This window comes from Ranitomeya imitator, chromosome 4 (assembly GCF_032444005.1).
Source record: "Ranitomeya imitator isolate aRanImi1 chromosome 4, aRanImi1.pri, whole genome shotgun sequence".
In the NCBI taxonomy this organism is placed as follows: domain Eukaryota; kingdom Metazoa; phylum Chordata; class Amphibia; order Anura; family Dendrobatidae; genus Ranitomeya; species Ranitomeya imitator.
The window spans coordinates 699,511,591-699,537,254 of record NC_091285.1 but is presented as its reverse complement, the minus strand read 5'-3'; the positions used below and the strand labels follow the sequence as shown (position 1 = coordinate 699,537,254).

General features: G+C 41.6%; 1 protein-coding gene across 1 annotated transcript in view; it reads left to right on the top strand.

The window, feature by feature from the left end:
* The window catches only part of LOC138674776 (olfactory receptor 2D2-like), a 53,773-nt gene extending 43,314 nt beyond the window's left edge, over window positions 1-10,459 (top strand). Inside the window, exon 3 of the mRNA XM_069762593.1 lies at window positions 9,002-10,459. Within this exon, the coding sequence (XP_069618694.1) occupies window positions 9,002-9,955 (954 nt within the window). The 3' untranslated portion in view covers window positions 9,956-10,459. The remainder of the gene's footprint in view (window positions 1-9,001) is intronic.
* Window positions 10,460-25,664: the final 15,205 nt, after the last annotated feature.

The window sequence follows — 25,664 nt, the reverse complement described above, 5'->3', positions numbered from 1 at the left end:
ATATACGAGACCACAAAATCAAAACGGGAGAAAAACAGGGACCATCGAGCCTGTCTAGGATTCAGCCGTTTGGCAGACTCGAGGTAAATCAGATTCTTATGATCGGTCAGGACCACAATACGGTGCTTGGCCCCCTCAAGCCAATGTCGCCACTCCTCAAATGCCCACTTCATAGCCAACAACTCCCGATTGCCGACATCATAATTGCATTCCGCAGGCGAAAACTTCCGAGAAAAGAAGGCACACGGTTTCATCAAGGAACCATCAGAATTCCTCTGAGACAAAACGGCCCCTGCCCCAATCTCAGACGCGTCAACCTCAACCTGAAATGGAAGAGAAACATCCGGCTGACGCAACACAGAGGCAGAAGTAAATCGGTGTTTAAGCTCCTGAAAGGCAGAAACAGACGCGGAGGACCAATTCGTCACATCAGCGCCTTTCTTGGTCAAATCGGTTAGCGGTTTAACCACACTGGAGAAGTTGGCAATGAAACGACGATAAAAATTAGCAAAGCCCAAGAATTTCTGAAGGCTCTTCACAGATGTGGGCTGAATCCAATCATGAATGGCCTGAACCTTAACCGGATCCATTCCTATAGATGAGGGAGAAAAAATGAAGCCGAAAAAAGAAACCTTCTGTACTCCAAAGAGGCACTTCGACCCCTTCACAAATAAAGCATTATTACGGAGGATCTGAAATACCATCCTGACCTGTTTCACATGAGACTCCCAATCATTGGAAAAAATCAAAATATCATCCAAATATACAACCATGAATTTATCAAGATAACTCCGAAAGATATCATGCATGAAAGACTGGAACACCGATGGGGCATTAGAGAGTCCGAATGGCATCACCAGGTATTCAAAATGGCCTTCGGGCGTATTAAATGCAGTTTTCCATTCGTCACCCTGCTTAATACGAATAAGATTATATGCCCCTCAAAGGTCAATCTTAGTAAACCAACTAGCCCCCTTAATCCTAGCAAACAAATCAGTAAGCAAAGGCAAGGGGTATTGAAATTTGACCGTGATCTTATTCAAGAGGCGATAATCAATACAGGGTCTCAAGGAGCCATCCTTCTTGGCAACAAAAAAGGACCCCTCTCCCAACGGTGAAGAAGATGGCCGAATATGCCCTTTCTCCAAAGACTCCTTAATATAGCTCCGCATGGCGGTATGTTCAGGCACAGAGAGGTTGAAAAGTCGGCCCTTAGGGAACTTACAACCTGGAATCAAGTCAATAGCACAATCACAGTCCCTATGCAGTGGAAGGGAACTGGATTTGGGCTCATCGAATACATCCTGGAAGTCAGACAAAAACTCAGGAACTTCAGAAGAGGGGGAAGAGGAAATTGACATCAAAGGAACCTGATCATGAACCCCCTGACAACCCCAACTAGTCACAGACATAGATTTCCAATCTAACACCGGATTATGCAGCTGCAACCATGGAAAACCCAGCACAATATCATCATGCAAATTATGCAACACCAGAAAACAACAATCTTCCTGATGGGCTGGCGCCATGCGCATGGTCAGCTGTGTCCAAAACTGAGGTTTATTTTTAGCCAACGGTGTAGCATCAATGCTACTCAAAGGAATAGGGTTCTGCAAAGGCTGCAAGGGAAAACCACAACGTCTGGCAAATTCTAAGTCCATTAAGATCAGAGCGGTGCCTGAATCCACAAATGCCATGACAGAAAATGATGATAATGAGCAGATCAAGGTCACAGATAACAGAAATTTAGGTTGTATAGTACTGATGGCAACAGAACTAGTGATTCTCTTATTACGCTTAGGGCAATCAGAAATAACATGAGCAGAATCGCCGCAGTAAAAACACAACCTATTCTGACGCCTGAATGTTTGACGTTCAGCTCTAGACAAAATCCTATCACACTGCATAGGCTCAGGGATCCGCTCAGAGGACAACGCCACAGTGTGCACAACTCTGCACTCGCGCAAGTGCCGATCAATCTGAATGGCCAGAGACATAGAATCACTCAGACCAGCATAACATCTTTAACGGATTCAGAAAGACCCTATCTGAAAATTGCTGCCAAGGCATCCTCATTCCATTTAGTCAGTACAGACCATTTTCTAAATGTCTGGCAATACGATTCTGCCGCTTCTTGACCTTGACACAGGGCTAACAAGATTTTCTCAGCCTGATCCACAGAATTAGGCTCATCATACAACAACCCCAATGCCTGAAAGAATGAATCAACATTAAGCAAAGCAGGATTGCCAGTTGCCAGGGAAAATGCCCAATCCTGTGGGTCACCACGCAGCAGAGATATGATGATTTTAACCTGCTGAATAGGATCACCAGAAGACCGGGGTCTTAATGCAAAAAACAGTTTACAGTTATTTTTGAAACTTAAAAATTTGGATCTGTCACCAAAGAATAAATCAGGAGTGGGAATCTTAGGTTCTAAGGCAGGAGTCTGAAAAATAAAATCTGAAATACCCTGTACCCTAGCAGCAAGCTGATCCACCCGAGAAACTAACTCCTGAACATTCATGTTAATACTAGATTCCGTAGCCACCCAGAGATAAAGAGGGAGGAACAGGCTAAGGAAAAAAAAATGGCTCAAAACCTTCCCTCCCTTCTTCTGAGATGCAATTAACTCACTGTTGGCCAATTGTACTGTTATGATCTGGTGGCCTAGGAGCAGCATGAGACGGACTCTGGAGAAGGTGGTCCCTGTACTGACCGCAAACCCTGAACCTAGCAGCGCAACTAGAAGTAGCCGTGGGGGGTACCTAACACTCCTTAGACCCCTCAGCACAGCCTAAGATCTAACTACCCCTAAAGACAGAAACAGGAAACCTATCTTGCCTCAGAGAAAATCCCCAAAGGATAGACAGCCCCCCACAAATATTGACTGTGAGAGGAGAGGGAAATAACATACGCAGATATGAAATCAGATTTTAGCATAGGAGGCCATACTAGCTAAAAAGAAAGCATAGAACAGAGTACTATGCGGTCGGTATAAAAACACTAGAAAATATCCACCACAGAACATACGAATCACCACATCTGACTAAAGACATGGGGGGTATATCTGCATCTCCAGAGAAATAGCTAGGCTGCAAAAAAATCCTTCACAGACTAAGCTGGACAAGACAAAAACATGAAAATGCACAGAACTATAAGGTCCACAGCATGTGGACAGCAAAAACAAAGCCAGAACTTATCTTTGTAGAAAAGCACAGCAAACTGGAGAGACCAGCAGGGAAGTGAATCCTTCAAAAACAATGGACAACTGGCACTGACTAAAGGATCCTGCAAAGCTATATACCCCAGTCAGTTTTGCAATTAGTAGATACACCTGTCCACTCCTGCAGTCCAGGCACAACTGCATTACCCTCTACAACCACCGGAGGGAGCCCAAAAGCTGAATTCACAACAGGACAGCAAAAAAACTCAGGCATAGTGTATTACACTACACAATGTAAGTGGCAGAACGTGGCTGAAAGATATACGACAAACAGAACTCATGTAGATCCACTTAGTGCCAATTTAAATCTCCCTTTTTTGGGGGAGACTGCACCAAAACTCAGGCCCATTGTTTTACAGTACACAATGTAAGGGGCAGAACGTGGCTGGAAGATATACGACAAACTAACAGAACTGTGACGTAGATCCACTTAGTGCCAATTTAAATCTTTCTTTTTTTTGGGGGGGGAGACTGCAACAAAACTCAGGCCCAGTGTATTACACTACACAATCTAAGTGGCAGAACGTGGCTGGCTAATATACCACAAACTGACAGAACTGTGACATAGATCCACTTAGTGCCAATTTAAATCTCCCTTTTTTGGGGGAGACTGCACCAAAACTCAGGCCCATTGTTTTACAGTACACAATGTAAGGGGCAGAACGTGGCTGGACGATATACGACAAACTAACAAAACTGACGTAGATCCACTTAGTGCCAATTTAAATCTCCTTTTTTTTGGGGGGGGGCTGCAACCAAACTCAGGCCCAGTGTATTACACTACACAATGTAAGTGGCAGAATATGGCTGCTAGATATATCAAAAAATACAAGGACTGTAATATAATTTCAATATCCTTACAATGATCTCAGGACAAGTATGGCAGCAATAAAAAGGACTGCTGCACACAAAAGTGTGGACAAATAAACAAGAGAAATGTGCAGAAAGGAGCAACAGGATTTTTGCTTTTAAAAAAGCAGTTGGTTTGCACAGCAGAGTACAAACAGCAATGCAGCTATCAGGGAGCCTTCTAGGGCAGCCTAATAAGCTACAGAGCTGATGCACAAAAATATAAACTCCACTGTCCCTGCAAAGAAAAGGTGGTGTTGGACAGTGGAAATCGCTACAGCACAAGCAGTTTCGGGGGTTAATCTTCCCTCCCTAACATTATCCCTTCTTCTGATGAAGCTGCAGCAACCTCTCCCTATGCTAAGATCGTCAGAAGTAAGATGGTGAGTTTGCCAAAAGTCGGCGATTTTTTAAATTGTCCGATCCGTTTTGCTCAACCCTATACACCACCATTATCGTAGCCAAAGTGCTGAAAATTCTTTTGTGGTAATGCAAAAATTTGACTGCACTTTTTCCAAATATAACCGATTTTTCCAGAGTTTCTATAAAGCGTTGCTTGTGTTTCTGATCACAAATCCGAATGTGCCATATTCGTGCCGAATTTATGTTTGGTGTTTTTCGAACAAATTGGCTCACCATTAGAAAAGACTTAGTATTATATTAATCAATTTCAATGTTTTGGGGCACAGCTCTCGTCTGAAGAAACTTCCTGCTTCTCACCATTTTTGGGGGATTTTGATTTGGATGAAAGGTCACTCTGTAGACTGTATCAGGTGCCAACATTTGCTGATTTAATTATGGTGCCAGTTATGTCATTTACTTTTTCATTTTTTTTTATTCCTGTCCTTATTTGTAAAGGTCAATTACGTAATTCTGTATTTTTCCCATATGTACAGAAATCTCTATGGTACGTCTGTGGCTGGTGATGTAAAATCTTTATAAAGAGGAGTCGGAATAATAACATTGTCTTGTCTGTGTCTTACAGAGGAAACGATGGGGAAATCGTTCTGTTCCCTCGGAAAGTAGAAAGATCCATGATCATGGCAGGACATCAGATGTATCAGTCACACCCTGACCCGACTGACTGAGGGACCCAAAGTCCTGTAAGAACACAGCAGTAATGAATGGCACAAGGTATGTCAGGGGAAAAAATATTATTTGGAAACTTAAATAACAAGGCATTTGTGTTATTATGTTTGATTGTCTATATCTTGGTGGTGGCACATATGACTGTATTCTGCATTTTTTGAGTCTTCCTCTGCTCCTCCGCCTTTTATCATGCTTTTTTATTATATCTTTATGTTTTTTTTTTCATAATGTCATTGATTGATAATCAATCTGCTGTGTAGACAGAGGAGTTTTTCAATCTAATTTTGTATTTACTTGTCCTCTTATCCTTGGATGTGTCCAGTACCTTCAGGTGTCCCATCTTCATATGATCCGGCCCAGGATTTATGGTTCTGCCTTTGTGTTATTATAATTATTTATTGTGTTACATCATTCTTATTAATCCAGATTCTCACGTTCAGTATTTGGTCAGTTATTTTACATCAATGTCTGTAAATCAAAATGAGAAGTGGTAAAACTATAATAGAAGCACGTCACCACTTCTGTATTTATCGCCCACTCTGGTTTTGGCTACAAACACTTATGTAAAATACTGACCAAATACTGACCGTGTGAATGCGGCCTGTGTCTAATTATATCATGGAGGATCACCAGGAAAATCACTTTATCATATATCAAGTCTGCTTCATTTCTCATTTTTTCCAAACTTTATTCACAGGAAGATTTTCAAGCAAACAAGAGATTACCGCATCATTGAAAATAATAGAGGCTTGAAAATATTGGAAAATTATGAAATCTGATGTAAGTACACTTCTTTGTCAGGAAGTTCAGTGATTTTAGATTAGTTTTTTAACTGATACAATCATTGCTATATTATTAGTATTGTTGTCATGGTAGATTTCATCTGCCAGATCACTAGTTACTGTTGGCCATCATTGGGTTCTTCACAAAAATCCAGGATGCTGTAAAGTATTAGTGTAGGATGTGTGGAGATCCATGCAGAGCTGCTTTCTTCAGTTGATTGATGGTGATCTTGAGAACATTGATTTGGTGTTAGTGCTTCCTATGGCTTTTGGGGACAGCCATGACCAATGGCAGCACAGCGTCTGGTTTGTTCCATAAACTTTCAACTTCAATCTTCAGGTCTTTTTTAGGGATTAGGGAACCGTGTGTGTCCACGTTCATCAGGTTCAGTCAAAGTTTGGATTGATATTGGAATGTGACCCTGAGCTTGGACATACTCTCATTTCTTCATATTCTGTGTTGGAGCAGCAGTGGAATGAGGCTCAACACTGCCTTCAATGTACCTATTCCAATAAGAACACGTAAAGCCATGGTAGGATCAGTGGTGTCCGATAGACAATGTAAATCTAGTCTCTTTAGCCAAGTGGTCTGTAAGAAGACTCCCGAAGAAAAGAGGTAAAGTCAGCTCTTACATGGGGAAAAAGACCAAATTTATCCATGAAACCCGACCCGATCCCTGTGTGGGGTCGGCCATGCGGTACGCGACTTTCGCGCCAAAGTCGCGTTTCGTATGACGCGCTTGGCGTCATTTTTTCAGCCAATGAAGGAACGTGGGCAGAGTGATGACATAGGTCTTAGGGGCGTGGACGCCTATCGTCATCTTGTCGCTTGTGCGCTGTAGTGATTTGAAATGTGTAACACCAGCTTTTCTGTTCAGGGACGGAGGGGAGAGAGAGAGAGAGAGAGAGAGTGTTTCGGTCGATCCCCGACTTTTCGCCATAATCGGCCGATTTCACTCGACTCGACTTTAGAGATAGTCGGGTTTCGCGAAACCTGACTCGACCCTAAAAAAGTAAAAGTCGCTCAACAAACAACCCAGCATAGCCAGCCACTAGACTCTAAAACTTAACATTTAATATGTATACCTCTAAAATTATGTGTACTTTAAAAACAATTAGGTGCTCATGTTTAAACGTGCACTAGACAAGAAAAATGGCATGATCTCACCCAATTGCTGTCTCTCTTCTTGTTGTAGATTCTTGTGCTTATTGAGAGCACGGCATGGGACGGAGACCAATAGACCTTTTCCAATGGGGGGGAGAAGAAAAGAAAAAAAAAAAAAAAGATATAGGTAGGTGGGGGGGAAGGGTTTGAAGCTATCTTCCCTGTCGTGCCCCGTGTATAAGACTCCCGCCCTAACAAGGGCAGTCCCCAAGTTTGAGCCTACTTAATGAAGCCCTTTGGTTAGTATAACCACCCTGGATGATATGTCCTCTTTCTCTTCCCAACGCGTTTCCCTTCCAGTTACGGGGGTTCATCAGGGGAATAAAATGTCCAGGTTAAATGTCCAGGTTAATGGAGGTATTCTGCAGTGGCAGACATAACCTCATTCAGCGGCGTCCTCCATGTGAGGATAAGGCAGTCCTTATCCTCACATGGAGGACGCCGCTGAATGAGGTTATGTCTGCCACTGCAGAATACCTCCATTAACCTGGACATTTAACCTGGACATTTTATTCCCCTGATGAACCCCCGTAACGGGGAGGGAAACGCGTTGGGAAGAGAAAGAGGACATATCATCCAGGGTGGTTATACTAACCAAAGGGCTTCATTAAGTAGGCTCAAACTTGGGGACTGCCCTTGTTAGGGCGGGAGTCTTATACACGGGGCACGACAGGGAAGATAGCTTCAAACCCTTCCCCCCCACCTACCTATATCTTTTTTTTTTTTTTTCTTTTCTTCTCCCCCCCATTGGAAAAGGTCTATTGGTCTCCGTCCCATGCCGTGCTCTCAATAAGCACAAGAATCTACAACAAGAAGAGAGACAGCAATTGGGTGAGATCATGCCATTTTTCTTGTCTAGTGCACGTTTAAACATGAGCACCTAATTGTTTTTAAAGTACACATAATTTTAGAGGTATACATATTAAATGTTAAGTTTTAGAGTCTAGTGGCTGGCTATGCTGGGTTGTTAGTTAAAAGTGGTCAGACGTGATTAGGAACGATACGTTCTGGTTTCTTTCTTTTTTCCTGCTGAATTCATAAAAGTCGCTCAACCCTAGTCAGGAACAGAGAATCACAGCAACAAATGAGAAACAATGATAAATTGGGAGAGCAGCAATATTAATAATAATTAGTGTCTATTTCTATACGATTTAAGGTATATTAACTATTGCTTGTTATAGTCCATCTATATCCAGGTAGGTACAGGAGTCTGAATCCCCCATCATCCACCTTACTCAGTCTAAACGCCCAGATGCAATAATCACTATGAACTTTGGCATCTAACGTGTCTAACATGCTTTACCAGAGTTATTTCGGATTGTGACCATTGAAGCGGATGACAGTTGTAAGATATTGATGAAACCCCGACTAGGAACCTTGTCATTCAATCCTTGCTGTGCAATGAACTACAATACAACTCCTTAATACTCAGGACATTATTATTATTATTATTTATTGTTATAGCACCATTTATTCCATGGCGCTTTACATGTGAGGAGGGGTATACATAATAAAAACAAGTACAATAATCTTAAACAATACAAGTCATGACTGGTTTAGGAGGAGAAAGGACCCTGCTCGCGAAGGCTCACACTCTACAAGGAATGGGTGAGGATAGAGTAGGTGAGGGTAGAGCTGGTCATGCAGCGGTTTGGTCGACCGGTGGTTACTGCAGGTTGTAGGCTTGTCAGGATCTATGTGATCATATTAGATATTCTAGCACAATACAAACACATTGTGTAATATGGATACCTCTATACATAACAGGTCTTCTTTTGTACCTCATATATTGTGCCCACCAATAGCTTCATGCTGTCATCATTACGGTATTCCTGGTTTTGCACTGTGTGATATTATAGCTAATGACACTTTATTTTACTATTTATTCAGGAGATTAATCTGACCGTGAATTCAGAATTTTTCCTATTAGGATTTCAAAATGGCCAAGGCTCAACTATTTTCTTGTTCTCTCTTCTCCTGGTGATTTACTGTGGAACAATATGTGGGAATCTCCTGATCATCACCCTGGTGTCCACCAGCAAGAACCTCCACACACCAATGTACTTCTTCATCTCACAACTGTCCATCAGTGACATCTTGTTGACCACAGATATTGTCCCCAACATGTTTCACATCCTACTGAATAATGGGGCGTCCATTACTGTTAATGCATGTATCACTCAGTTTTATTTTTTCTGTGCAGCAGAAGCTTTTGAATGTTTCCTCCTCACGGTGATGTCCTACGACAGATATGTGGCCATCTGTAATCCCCTCCATTACACCTCTAACATGACAAGTGACCGCTGTGTGGTATTAGCCGTCATCTGTTGGGTGGTGGGTTTTTCTATTACTCTGATGGACTGTATAACAATATCAATGCTGACGTTTTGTGGACCAAATATTATTGACCACTTTTTCTGCGATCTTGCTCCTTTATTAGAAAGAGCCTGCTCTAGCACTTACGCTATTGAGTTGGAGGTCTTCATAATGTGTTTTCCGATCCTCTTCATCCCTCTCACAGTGATTATAATATCTTATATTAATATAGTTGTCACTATCGTACGGTTCCAGTCCAATATCAGTAGACAGAAAGCCTTCTCCACCTGTAGCTCCCACCTCATTGTAGTCTCCATCTTCTACTTTACTCTGTTGAGTGTTTATCTGTTTCCTAAAGGAGAGGAGACCTTAAACTTTAGTAAACTCCTATCACTTCTATATACTGTATTCACCCCGTTGATCAACCCCATTATCTACAGTCTGAGAAATAAGGACATCAAAAAATCTCTACAGGAAATGATCAATAAAAGTAGAATATTTGGCAACGATATGATATTCTCTAGATAAAATATGTGGTTGAAAGGATTTTTCTTTATTTTGATAACAGATTAATTTTAATTTCACTGTGTCCTATAACAAAGTTTTTTATATTTCTTTTTTTATAATGTATCAATATAAAGCAAGAATCAGCTGGAAGAAATGAATGAGCAGGATGAGCAGCAGGAATTGCATGTGGAGAAGGACACTGAGCTACTCCAGATGAAGACGGGGTATTAGACTACCCGTAAGCAGGGTCGGACTTGGACAAAAAAGCAGCCCTGCCGCACAAACCCCACTAGCCCACATACTATAACACTCATCAGCCCGATCAGTGAATTTTTGCTATACTTTGTCATCCCCTCATCATACTCTTAACCCTTTAACCCCTAAGGGTTGTTTGCACGTTAATGACCGGGAAAATTTTTACAATTCTGACCACTGTCCCTTTATGAGGTTAACTTTGGAACACTTCAACGGATCCTGATGATTCTAACATTGTTTTCTCATGACATATTGTACTTCATGACAGTGGTAAAATTTCTTTGATATTACGTGTGTCTATTTGTGAAAAAAATGGAAATTTGTTGAAAATTTTGCAATTTTCCAAATTTTAATTTTTATGCCCTTAAATCACAGAGATTTGTCACACAAAATACTTAATAAGTAACATTTCCCACATGTCTACTTTACTTCAGCACAATTTTTGAGCCGATTTTTTTTTTGTTGGGGAGTTATAACGGTTAAAATTGACCAGCAATTTCTCATTTTTACAAAACCTTTTTTTTTAGGGACCTCATCACATTTGAAGTCACTTTGAGGGGTCTATATGATAGAAAAAACGCAGGTGTGACACAATTCTAAGAACTGCACCCATCAAGGTCCTCAAAACCACATTCAAGAAGTTTATTAAGCCACAGGAATTTTTGGAATGTTAAAAAAAATTAACATTTAACTTTTTTCACAAAAAAATTATTTCAGCTCCAATTTGTTTTATTTTATCAAGGGTAAGAGGAGAAATTGGACTCCAAAAGTTTTTGTCCAATTTGTCCTGAGTACGCTGATACTCCATATGTGGGGGTAAACCACTGTTTGGGCGCAAGGCAGAGCTCGGAAAGGAAGGAGCGCGTTTGACTTTTCAATGCAAAATTGACTGGAATTGAGATGGGACGCCATGTTGCGTTTGGAGAGCCCCTGATGTGCCTAAAGATTGAAACCCCCACAAGTGACACCATTTTGGAAAGTAGACCCCATAAGGAACTTATCTAGATGTGTGGTGAACACTTTGACCCACTGAGTGCTTCACAGAAGTTTATAATGCAGAGCTGTAAAAATAAAAAATCATATTTTTTCACAAAAATGATATTTCGCCCCCAATTTTTATTTTCCCAAGGGTAACAGAAAAAATTGGATGCCAAAAGTTGTTGAGAATTTTGTCCTGAGTACGTCGATACCCCATATGTGGGGGTAAACCATTGCTTGGGTGCATGGCAGATCTCGGAAGGGAAGGAGCGCCATTTGACTTTTCAATGCAAAATTGACTGAAATTGAGATGGGACGCCATGTCGCGTTTGTGGAGCCCCTGATGTGTCTAAACATTGAAACCCCCTACAAGTGAAACCATTTTGGAAATACAACGCCCTAAGGAACTTATCTAGATGTTTTGTAAGAACTTTGAAACTCCAAGTAACATAGTAACATAGTTAGTAAGGCCGAAAAAAGACATTTGTCCATCCAGTTCAGCCTATATTCCATCATAATAAATACCCAGATCTACGTCCTTCTACAGAACCTAATAATTGTATGATACAATATTGTTCTGCTCCAGGAAGACATCCAGGCCTCTCTTGAACCCCTCGACTGAGTTCGCCATCACCACCTCCTCAGGCAAGCAATTCCAGATTCTCACTGCCCTAACAGTAAAGAATCCTCTTCTATGTTGGTGGAAAAACCTTCTCTCCTCCAGACGCAAAGAATGCCCCCTTGTGCCCGTCACCTTCCTTGGTATAAACAGATCCTCAGCGAGATATTTGTATTGTCCCCTTATATACTTATACATGGTTATTAGATCGCCCCTCAGTCGTCTTTTTTCTAGACTAAATAATCCTAATTTCGCTAATCTATCTGGGTATTGTAGTTCTCCCATCCCCTTTATTAATTTTGTTGCCCTCCTTTGTACTCTCTCTAGTTCCATTATATCCTTCCTGAGCATCGGTGCCCAAAACTGGACACAGTACTCCATGTGCGGTCTAACTAGGGATTTGTACAGAGGCAGTATAATGCTCTCATCATGTGTATCCAGACCTCTTTTAATGCACCCCATGATCCTGTTTGCCTTGGCAGCTGCTGCCTGGCACTGGCTGCTCCAGGTAAGTTTATCATTAACTAGGATCCCCAAGTCCTTCTCCCTGTCAGATTTACCCAGTGGTTTCCCGTTCAGTGTGTAATGGTGATATTGATTCCCTCTTCCCATGTGTATAACCTTACATTTATCATTGTTAAACCTCATCTGCCACCTTTCAGCCCAAGTTTCCAACTTATCCAGATCCATCTGTAGCAGAATACTATCTTCTCTTGTATTAACTGCTTTACATAGTTTTGTATCATCTGCAAATATCGATATTTTACTGTGTAAACCTTCTACCAGATCATTAATGAATATGTTGAAGAGAACAGGTCCCAATACTGACCCCTGCGGTACCCCACTGGTCACAGCGACCCAGTTAGAGACTATACCATTTATAACCACCCTCTGCTTTCTATCACTAAGCCAGTTACTAACCCATTTACACACATTTTCCCCCAGACCAAGCATTCTCATTTTGTGTACCAACCTCTTGTGCGGCACGGTATCAAACGCTTTGGAAAAATCGAGATATACCACGTCCAATGACTCACCGTGGTCCAGCCTATAGCTTACCTCTTCATAAAAACTGATTAGATTGGTTTGACAGGAGCGATTTCTCATAAACCCATGCTGATATGGAGTTAAACAGTTATTCTCATTGAGATAATCCAGAATAACATCCCTCAGAAACCCTTCAAATATTTTACCAACAATAGAGGTTAGACTTACTGGCCTATAATTTCCAGTTTCACTTTTAGAGCCCTTTTTGAATATTGGCACCACATTTGCTATGCGCCAGTCCTGCGGAACAGACCCTGTCGCTATAGAGTCACTAAAAATAAGAAATAATGGTTTATCTATTACATTACTTAGTTCTCTTAGTACTCGTGGGTGTATGCCATCCGGACCCGGAGATTTATCTATTTTAATCTTATTTAGCCGGTTTCGCACCTCTTCTTGGGTTAGATTGGTGACCCTTAATATAGGGTTTTCATTGTTTCTTGGGATTTCACCTAGCATTTCATTTTCCACCGTGAATACCGTGGAGAAGAAGGTGTTTAATATGTTAGCTTTTTCCTCGTCATCTACAACCATTCTTTCCTCACTATTTTTTAAGGGGCCTACATTTTCAGTTTTTATTCTTTTACTATTGATATAGTTGAAGAACAGTTTGGGATTAGTTTTACTCTCCTTAGCAATGTGCTTCTCTGTTTCCTTTTTGGCAGCTTTAATTAGTTTTTTAGATAAAGTATTTTTCTCCCTATAGTTTTTTAGAGCTTCAATGGTGCCATCCTGCTTTAGTAGTGCAAATGCTTTCTTTTTACTGTTAATTGCCTGTCTTACTTCTTTGTTTAGCCACATTGGGTTTTTCCTATTTCTAGTCCTTTTATTCCCACAAGGTATAAACCGCTTACACTGCCTATTTAGGATGTTCTTAAACATTTCCCATTTATTATCTGTATTCTCATTTCTGAGGATATTGTCCCAGTCTACCAGATTAAGGGCATCTCTAAGCTGTTCAAACTTTGCCTTCCTAAAGTTCAGTGTTTTTGTGACTCCCTGACAAGTCCCCCTAGTGAAAGACAGGTGAAACTGCACAATATTGTGGTCGCTATTTCCTAAATGCCCAACCACCTGCAGATTTGTTATTCTGTCAGGTCTATTAGATAGTATTAGGTCTAAAAGTGCTGCTCCTCTGGTTGGATTCTGCACCAATTGTGAAAGATAATTTTTCTTGGTTATTAGCAGAAACCTGTTGCCTTTATGGGTTTCACAGGTTTCTGTTTCCCAGTTAATATCCGGGTAGTTAAAGTCCCCCATAACCAGGACCTCATTATGGGTTGCAGCTTCATCTATCTGCTTTAGAAGTAGACTTTCCATGCTTTCTGTTATATTTGGGGGTTTGTAACAGACCCCAATGAGAATTTTGTTACCATTTTTCCCTCCATGAATTTCAACCCATATGGACTCGACATCCTCATTCCCTTCGCTAATATCCTCCCTTAAAGTGGACTTTAGACAAGACTTTACATAGAGACAAACCCCTCCTCCTCTCCGATTTTTACGATCCTTTCTAAACAGACTGTAACCCTGTAAGTTAACTGCCCAGTCATAGCTTTCATCTAACCATGTCTCGGTTATTCCCACTATGTCAAAGTTACCTGTAGATATTTCTGCTTCTAGTTCTTCCATCTTGTTTGTCAGGCTTCTGGCGTTTGCGAGCATGCAGTTTAGAGGATTTTGTTTTGTTCCAATCTCCTCACTGTGGATTGTTTTAGAAATGTTCTTACCTCCCTTCTGAGTATGTTTTCCTGGGTCGTCTTTGTTCGAGTCTAATGTTTTTCTTCCCGTCCCCTCTTCTTCTAGTTTAACGCCCTCCTGATGAGTGTAGCGAGTCTTCTGGCGAATGTGTGTTTCCCAGGTTTGTTGAGGTGTAGTCCGTCTCTGGCGAGGAGTCCATCATACCAGTAATTCACACCGTGGTCCAGGAATCCAAATCCTTGTTGTCTGCACCATCGTCTTAGCCAGTTGTTTGCATCAAGGATCCTGTTCCATCTCCTGGTGCCATGCCCGTCTACTGGAAGGATAGAAGAAAAAACTACCTGTGCATCCAGTTCCTTTACTTTCTTCCCCAACTCTTCAAAGTCCTTGCAGATTGTCGGTAGGTCCTTCCTTGCCGTGTCATTGGTGCCAACATGTATCAGAAGAAATGGGTGGACGTCCTTGGAGCTGAAGAGCTTTGGTATCCTATCGGTCACATCCTTGATCATCGCACCTGGAAGGCAGCATACTTCTCTTGCAGTTATGTCCGGTCTGCAGATGGCTGCTTCGGTGCCTCTCAGTAGTGAGTCTCCCACCACCACCACTCTTCGTTGCTTCTTGGCTGTACTTTTTGCTGTCACTTGTTGCTGTGTGCCCTTTTCTTTTTTGCTTGCTGGTATTGCTTCATTCTTAGGTGTGCCATCTTCATCCTCTACAAAGATTTGATATCGGTTCTTCAGTTGTGTGGTTGGTGATTTCTCCATGTTGTGTTTCACAACAGTTTATAACGCAGAGCCGTAAACATAAAAATTATTTTTTTTCCCCCAAAATTATTTTTTAGCCCCCAGTTTTGTATTTTCCCAAGGGTAACAGGAAAAATTGGACCTCAAAAGTTGTTGTCCAGTTTGTCTTGAGTACGCTGATACCCCATATGTGGGGGGAACCACCGTTTGGGTCCATGGCAGAGCTCGGAAGGGAAGGAGCACCGTTTGGAATGAAGACTTAGATGGATTGGTCTGCAGGCATCACGTTGTATTTGCAGAGCCCCTAACGTACCTAAACAGTAGAAACCCCCCACAAGTGACCCCATATTGGAAACTGGACCCCCCAAGGAACTTATCTAGATGTGTTGTGAGAACTTTGAACCCCCAAGTATTTCACTACAGTTTATAACGCAGAGCCATAAAAATAAAACATCATAATAGTTTTACAGCCCCTCAAATTTCAAATTTTTATTTTCTCAAGGTCAACAAGAGAAATTGGACCCCAGAATTTGTTGTCCAATTTGTCCTGAGTATGCTGATACCCCATATGTTGGGGTAAACCCCTGTTTGGGCGCACGGGAGAGCTCGGAAGGGAAGGAGCACTGTTTTACTTTTTCAACGCAGAAGTGGCTGGAATTCAGATCGAACACCATGTCGCGTTTGGAGAGCCCTTGATGTGCCTAAACAGTGGAAACCCGCAATTCTAACTGAAATCCTAACCCAAACACACCCCTAACCCTAATCCCAACCACACCCCTAACCCAAACACACCCTTAACCTTAATCCCAACCATAACCCTAACCACACCCTTAACCCTGACACACCCCTAACCCTAATCCCAACCGTAAATGTAATCCAAACCCTAGCCCTAATCCTAACCCGAACTCTAACCCTAACCCTAGCCTAACGCTAACCCTAACTCTAACCGTAAACCTAACCCTAGCCCTAACCCTAGCCTAACGCTAACCCTAACTCTAACCGTAACCCTAACCCTAGCCCTAACCCTAAAACTAACCCTAGCCCTAGCCCCAACCCTAACCCTAATGGGAAAATGGAAATAAATACATAGTAACATAGTAACATAGTTAGTAAGGCCGAAAAAAGACATTTGTCCATCCAGTTCAGCCTATATTCCATCATAATAAATCCCCAGATCTACGTCCTTCTACAGAACCTAATAATTGTATGATACAATATTGTTCTGCTCCAGGAAGACATCCAGGCCTCTCTTGAACCCCTCGACTGAGTTCGCCATCACCACCTCCTCAGGCAAGCAATTCCAGATTCTCACTGCCCTAACAGTAAAGAATCCTCTTCTATGTTGGTGGAAAAACCTTCTCTCCTCCAGACGCAAAGAATGCCCCCTTGTGCCCGTCACCTTCCTTTGTATAAACAGATCCTCAGCGAGATATTTGCATTGTCCCCTTATATACTTATACATGGTTATTAGATCGCCCCTCAGTCGTCTTTTTTCTAGACTAAATAATCCTAATTTCGCTAATCTATCTGGGTATTGTAGTTCTCCCATCCCCTTTATTAATTTTGTTGCCCTCCTTTGTACATTTCTTTAATTGTTTTATTTTTCCCTAATTAAGTGTTTCACTACAGTTACAGTTACACAGAGCCGTGAAAATAAAAATTATTTTTTCTACAAAAACTATTTTTTAGCCCTTGGTTTTGTTTTTTTTCCAAGGGTAACAGGAGAAATTGGACACCAAAAGTTGTTGTCCAATTTGTCCTGAGTATGCTGATACCCCATATGTTGGGGTTAACCTCTGTTTTGGCGCATGGGAGAGCTCAAAAGGGAAGGGCACTGTTTTACTTTTTCAACGCGGAATTGGTTGGAATTGAAATCGGACATGTCCCCTGATGTGCCTAAACAGTGAAAAAACCCCAGTTCTAACTGAAACCCTAACCCAAGCACACTCCTAACCCTAATCCCAACCCTAACCATAACCCTAACAAAACCCCTAACCCAAACATGCCCCTAACCCTAATCCCAACCACACCCCTAAACCCAACACACCCCTTAACCCTAATCTCAACCCTAACCACACCCCTAACTCCAAAACACCCCTAACCCTAATCCCATCCATAACCCTAACCCTAATCCCAACCCTAAATGTAATCCAAACCCTAACTTTAGCCCCAACCCAAACGCTAACTATAGCCCCAACCCTAATCCTAACTTTAGCCCCAACCCTAACCCTAACTTTAGCCCCAACCCTAATCCTAACTTTAGCCCTAACCTCAACCTTTGCCCCAACTCTAACCCTAACTGTAGCCTTAACCCTAACCCTATCTTTAGCACAATATTAACCCTAACTTTAGCCCCAACTATTTATGAGCGAAAATACTCGTTACTTGAGATTTCCCGAGCACGCTTGGGTGTCCTCTGAGTATTTTTTAGTGCTCGGAAATTTAGTTTTCAGCATCGCAGCTGAATGATTTACATCTGTTTGCCAGCATAAGTACATGTGGCGGTTGTCTGGTTGCTAGGGATTCCCCACATGTAATCAAGCTGTCTAAGAAAATGTAAATCATTCAACTGCGGCACTGAAAACTAAATTTCTGAGCACTAAAAAAGACTCAGAGGAAAATCTCGAGTAACGCGTATATTTGCTAATCACTAGCCCCAACCCTAACTGTAGCCCTAACCCTAACTTTAGCCCCAACTCTAACACTAAACCTAACCCTAATGGGAAAATGGAAACAAATACATTTTTTAATTTTATTATTTTTCCCAAACTAAGGGGGTGATGAAGGGGGGGTTTGATTTACTTTTATGGTGTGTTTTTTACCAGATTTTTATGATTGGCAGTTGTCAAACTCTAAAAGATGCTTTTTATTGCAAAAAATAGTTTTTGCGTCTCCACATTTAGAGAGCTATAATTTTGCCATAGTTTTGTCCACAGAGTCATGTGAGGTCTTGTTTTTTGCGGGACAAGTTGATGTTTTTACTTGTACCATTTTTGGGCACGTTACATTTTATGATGGCTTTTTATTCTGATTTTTGTGAAGCAGAATGACCAAAAACCAGCTATTCTTGAAATTCTTTTGGGGGGAGCGTTTATACCGTTCCACGTTTGGTAAAATTGATATAGCAGTTTTATTCTTCGGGTCAGTATGATTACAGCGACACCTCATTTATATGTTTTTTTATGTTTTGGCGCTTTTATACGATAAAGACTATTTTATATACTGTAAAATATAATTATTTTTGCATCGCTTTATTCTGAGGACTATAACTTTTATTTTTTTTCACTGATGATGCTGAATGGCGGCTGTTTTTTTGCGGGACTAGATGACGTTTTCAGAGGTACCATGGTTATTTATATCCATCTTTTTGATCGCATGTTATTCCACTTTTTGTTTGACGGTATGATAATAAAGCGTTGTTTTTTTGCCTTTTTTTACGGTGTTCACTGAAGGGGTTAACTTGTGGGACAGTTTTATAGGACGGGTCTCTATGGACATGACAATACTAAATATGTGTACTTTTATTGTTTTTTATTATTATTTAGATAAAGAAATGTATTTATTGGAACAATATTTATTTTTCTTTGTTTAGGAAATTTTTTTTTTTACACATGTAAATATTTTTTTTTCTACTTTATAACATTGCTCCATGGGGGACATCAAAGTATAGTGTGAGATCGCTGATGTGACACTTTGCAATGCACTGTGTCAGATCAGCGATCTGACAGGCACTGCAGGGAGGCTTTCTAGCGCCTGCACTGAGCAGGCCCTTGCAAGCCACCTCCCTGCAGAACCCGGAAGGAGCCCCGCGGCCATTTTGGATGTGGGGCTTGCAGGGAGGAGGACATAGGAGACCTTCTGAACAATGCGATCACATCGCGTTGTTCTGAGGGTCTCAGGGAAGCACTCAGGGAGTCCCCTACATGAGTGATGCTTCCCTATGCCACTGGAATGCTGCGATCATTTGATTGCAGTGTTCTAGGGGATAATGTGCCAAGACCGGTCCGTGACCGCTCCTGGCACATAGTACCGGATGTCAGCTGTAATAATCAGCTGACACCAGGCGGCGATTGGCCGCGCTCCTCCCGTGAGCCCGGCCGATCGCCTATGATGTGCTATCCCGTCCAGTGGGAATTAAGTCCTAGGTCACCTCGATGGAATGGTACGTCATATGGGATTAAGGGGTTAAAGGAGTTACTTGAAGAGCCACATGTGAATGGCTCCACAGTGAGTATGATTGACCCCAACTCCATTTACATGGTGCACTTCAAAGCTGCAGTAAGTTTTCCAGGATCAGGGAAATCCCAGAGGATAGATCCACAACAAACAGTAAGTCATCTCCTATCCAGAAGATAGGGAAGAAGTTCTGAATTTGGAAAACCCTCCATACAGTACTATGGGCAGCACATAGCGCTCCATACAGTATTATGGGCACCACAAAGTCCTGCATACAGTATTAGGCCGGCGTCACACTCAGCGTAAGACAATACGGTCCGTAATTTACGGCCGTAATACGCAGAAAAGTCCCCAAAATAGTGGTGCGTATCTCCTCCGTAGGCAGGGTGTTTCAGCGTATTTTGCGCATGGCATCCTCCGTATGTAATCCGTATGGCATCCGTACTGCATGTTTTTCTCGCAGGCTTGCAAAACCAACATACGGATATACAATGGATCCATGTTCTCAAAAAATCGTAACAACATATATACTGTCTCTCTCTATATTTATATATGTCAGTAGACATATATATATATATATATATGTATATATATATCTATATATAACATAGTAACATAGTAACATAGTTATTAAGGCCGAAAAAAGACATTTGTCCATCCAGTTCAGCCTATATTCCATCATAATAAATACCCAGATCTACGTCCTTCTACAGAACCTAATAATTGTATGATACAATATTGTTCTGCTCCAGGAAGACATCCAGGCCTCTCTTGAACCCCTCGACTGAGTTCGCCATCACCACCTCCTCAGGCAAGCAATTCCAGATTCTCACTGCCCTAACAGTAAAGAATCCTCTTCTATGTTGGTGGAAAAACCTTCTCTCCTCCAGACGCAAAGAATGCCCCCTTGTGCCCGTCACCTTCCTTGGTATAAACAGATCCTCAGCGAGATATTTGTATTGTCCCCTTATATACGTATACATGGTTATTAGATCGCCCCTCAGTCGTCTTTTTTCTAGACTAAATAATCCTAATTTCGCTAATCTATCTGGGTATTGTAGTTCTCCCATCCCCTTTATTAATTTTGTTGCCCTCCTTTGTACTCTCTCTAGTTCCATTATATCCTTCCTGAGCACCGGTGCCCAAAACTGGACACAGTACTCCATGTGCGGTCTAACTAGGGATTTGTACAGAGGCAGTATAATGCTCTCATCATGTGTATCCAGACCTCTTTTAATGCACCCCATGATCCTGTTTGCCTTGGCAGCTGCTGCCTGGCACTGGCTGCTCCAGGTAAGTTTATCATTAACTAGGATCCCCAAGTCCTTCTCCCTGTCAGATTTACCCAGTGGTTTCCCGTTCAGTGTGTAATGGTGATATTGATTCCCTCTTCCCATGTGTATAACCTTACATTTATCATTGTTAAACCTCATCTGCCACCTTTCAGCCCAAGTTTCCAACTTATCCAGATCCGTCTGTAGCAGAATACTATCTTCTCTTGTATTAACTGCTTTACATAGTTTTCTATCATCTGCAAATATCGATATTTTACTGTGTAAACCTTCTACCAGATCATTAATGAATATGTTGAAGAGAACAGGTCCCAATACTGACCCCTGCGGTACCCCACTGGTCACAGCGACCCAGTTAGAGACTATACCATTTATAACCACCCTCTGCTTTCTATCACTAAGCCAGTTACTAACCCATTTACACACATTTTCCCCCAGACCAAGCATTCTCATTTTGTGTACCAACCTCTTGTGCGGCACGGTATCAAACGCTTTGGAAAAATCGAGATATACCACGTCCAATGACTCACCGTGGTCCAGTCTATAGCTTACCTCTTCATAAAAACTGATTAGATTGGTTTGACAGGAGCGATTTCTCATAAACCCATGCTGATATGGAGTTAAACAGTTATTCTCATTGAGATAATCCATAATAACATCCCTCAGAAACCCTTCAAATATTTTACCAACAATAGAGGTTAGACTTACTGGCCTATAATTTCCAGGTTCACTTTTAGAGCCCTTTTTGAATATTGGCACCACATTTGCTATGCGCCAGTCCTGCGGAACAGACCCTGTCGCTATAGAGTCACTAAAAATAAGAAATAATGGTTTATCTATTACATTACTTAGTTCTCTTAGTACTCGTGGGTGTATGCCATCCGGACCCGGAGATTTATCTATTTTAATCTTATTTAGCCGGTTTCGCACCTCTTCTTGGGTTAGATTGGTGACCCTTAATATAGGGTTTTCATTGTTTCTTGGGATTTCACCTAGCATTTCATTTTCCACCGTGAATACCGTGGAGAAGAAGGTGTTTAATATGTTAGCTTTTTCCTCGTCATCTACAACCATTCTTTCCTCACTATTTTTTAAGGGGCCTACATTTTCAGTTTTTATTCTTTCACTATTAATATAGTTGAAGAACAGTTTGGGATTAGTTTTACTCTCCTTAGCAATGTGCTTCTCTGTTTCCTTTTTGGCAGCTTTAATTAGTTTTTTAGATAAAGTATTTTTCTCCCTATAGTTTTTTAGAGCTTCAATGGTGCCATCCTGCTTTAGTAGTGCAAATGCTTTCTTTTTACTGTTAATTGCCTGTCTTACTTCTTTGTTTAGCCACATTGGGTTTTTCCTATTTCTAGTCCTTTTATTCCCACAAGGTATAAACCGCTTACACTGCCTATTTAGGATGTTCTTAAACATTTCCCATTTATTATCTGTATTCTCATTTCTGAGGATATTGTCCCAGTCTACCAGATTAAGAGCATCTCTAAGCTGGTCAAACTTTGCCTTCCTAAAGTTCAATGTTTTTGTGACTCCCTGACAAGTCCCCCTAGTGAAAGACAGGTGAAACTGCACAATATTGTGGTCGCTATTTCCTAGATGCCCAACCACTTGCAGATTTGTTATTCTGTCAGGTCTATTAGATAGTATTAGGTCTAAAAGTGCTGCTCCTCTGGTTGGATTCTGCACCAATTGTGAAAGATAATTTTTCTTGGTTATTAGCAGAAACCTGTTGCCTTTATGGGTTTCACAGGTTTCTGTTTCCCAGTTAATATCCGGGTAGTTAAAGTCCCCCATAACCAGGACCTCATTATGGGTTGCAGCTTCATCTATCTGCTTTAGAAGTAGACTTTCCATGCTTTCTGTTATATTTGGGGGTTTGTAACAGACCCCAATGAGAATTTTGTTACCATTTTTCCCTCCATGAATTTCAACCCATATGGACTCGACATCCTCATTCCCTTCGCTAATATCCTCCCTTAAAGTGGACTTTAGACAAGACTTTACATAGAGACAAACCCCTCCTCCTCTCCGATTTTTACGATCCTTTCTAAACAGACTGTAACCCTGTAAGTTAACTGCCCAGTCATAGCTTTCATCTAACCATGTCTCGGTTATTCCCACTATGTCAAAGTTACCTGTAGATATTTCTGCTTCTAGTTCTTCCATCTTGTTTGTCAGGCTTCTGGCGTTTGCGAGCATGCAGTTTAGAGGATTTTGTTTTGTTCCAATCTCCTCACTGTGGATTGTTTTAGAAATGTTCTTACCTCCCTTCTGAGTATGTTTTCCTGGGTCGTCTTTGTTCGAGTCTAATGTTTTTCTTCCCGTCCCCTCTTCTTCTAGTTTAACGCCCTCCTGATGAGTGTAGCGAGTCTTCTGGCGAATGTGTGTTTCCCAGGTTTGTTGAGGTGTAGTCCGTCTCTGGCGAGGAGTCCATCATACCAGTAATTCACACCGTGGTCCAGGAATCCAAATCCTTGTTGTCTGCACCATCGTCTTAGCCAGTTGTTTGCATCAAGGATCCTGTTCCATCTCCTGGTGCCATGCCCGTCTACTGGAAGGATAGAAGAAAAAACTACCTGTGCATCCAGTTCCTTTACTTTCTTCCCCAACTCTTCAAAGTCCTTGCAGATTGTCGGTAGGTCCTTCCTTGCCGTGTCATTGGTGCCAACATGTATCAGAAGAAATGGGTGGACGTCCTTGGAGCTGAAGAGCTTTGGTATCCTATCGGTCACATCCTTGATCATCGCACCTGGAAGGCAGCATACTTCTCTTGCAGTTATGTCCGGTCTGCAGATGGCTGCTTCGGTGCCTCTCAGTAGTGCGTCTCCCACCACCACCACTCTTCGTTGCTTCTTGGCTGTACTTTTTGCTGTCACTTGTTGCTGTGTGCCCTTTTCTTTTTTGCTTGCTGGTATTGCTTCATTCTTAGGTGTGCCATCTTCATCCTCTACAAAGATTTGATATCGGTTCTTCAGTTGTGTGGTTGGTGATTTCTCCATGGTCTTCTTGCTTCTTTTGGTCACATGCTTCCACTCATCTGCTTTTGGAGGTTCTCTGACACTTTTTGCACCTTCTGTGACCAGTAGAGATGCTTCTGTTCTGTCTAGAAAGTCTTCATTCTCTTTGATGAGTTTCAAAGTTGCTTATATAAAGTTGTTTATATAGATATATATATTAATATTTCATCCAGCGCGAGATAGCTGAAAAGCCAGTAATTCAATTGCCGGCTTTGCTATCTCCTTCCTAAACCTGACATGATATGAGACATGGTTTACATACAGTAAACCATGTCATATCCCCATTTTTTTGCATATTCCACACTACTAATGTTAGTAGTGTGTATGTGCAAAATTTGGGCGCTCTAGCTATTAAATTAAAGGGTTAAATGGCTGAAAAAATTGGCGTGGGCTCCCGCGCAATTTTCTCCGCCAGAGTAGTAAAGCCAGTGACTGAGGGCAGATATTAATAGCCTAGAGAGGGTCCACGGTTGTTGGCCCCCCCTGGCTAAAAACATCTGCCCCCAGCCACCCCAGAAAAGGCACATCTGGAAGATGCGCTTATTCTGGCACTTGGCCACTCTCTTCCCATTCCCGTGTAGCGGTGGGATATGGGGTAATGAAGGGTTAATGTCACCTTGCTATTGTAAGGTGACATTAAGCCAGATTAATAATGGAGAGGCGTCAATTATGACACCTATCCATTATTAATCCAATAGTCTGAAATGGTTAAAAAAAACACACACCTTATTACAAAGTCTTTTAATAAAAATAAAAACACAGGTTGTTGGAATATTTTATTATCCTGGTAATCCACCTGAAGACCCTTGTTCTGTAACAAATGAAAAATAAAAAAACAACAATATCAAATACCTTCCGGTGATCTGTCACGTCCCACGATATAAATCCATCTGAAGGGGTTAAAAAATTTTACAGGCAGGAGCTCTGCTAATGCAGCTGTGCTCCTGGCTGTAAAACTCCAGCGAATGAATGTAAAGTAGGTCAATGACCTGTAGTTACCTTCATTCGCGGTGATGCGCCCTCTGCTGGTTGTTCTCATATGAACTCGAGCCTGGGAACTTTTCTGATTTTTTCCCCACGCTCGAGGGACATCCAGCAGAGGGCGCATCATCGCGAATGAAGGTAACTACAGGTCATTGACCTACTTTACATTCATTTGCTGGGGTTTTACAGCCAGGAGCACAGCTGCATTATCAGAGCTCCTGCCTGTAAAAAAATTTAAAATTCATTGGAAGGTATGAGATATTGTTGTTTTTTTATTTTTCATTTGTTACAGAGCAAGGGTCTTCAGGTGGATTACCAGGATAATAAAATATTCCAACAACCTGTGTTTTTATTTCATTAAAATACTTTACAATATTGTGTGTGTGTTTTTTAACCACTTCAAGCTATTGGATTAATAATGGATAGGTGTCATAATTGACGCCTCTCCATTATTATTCTGGCTTAATGTAACCTTACAATAGCAAGTTGACATTAACCCTTCATTACCCCATATCCCACTGTTACAGAACCCCACAGCACCAAGAATGTTATGCAGTATATGTATGTATAATAGTTTCCATGTGAAATGCATCAGTCCACAGGCTGCGCCCCTGGGCAGAGAGGACAAGATATCCCCCTTCTATCCTCCCCCACCTTTGTAATTCCCCCAGTAAATATCAGCAGGCTCCGGCCGCCTGCGGCTATTGTAATGTATGATTGGCCTGCTTTTTCTATTGGCCTGCCCTATGTATCTATGTTATATATTCGGTTTCCTGTAAATAAAGTGAGTTCTTTTAGACTGGAAATACGTGGGGTAGCAGTCAGCTTTTATATGCTCTCACGTAACCAGGGAATTCCAGCCAGCGTCCTTCATTCAGAATCCAGCAAAAGCAGAGAGGACCTCATGAAACA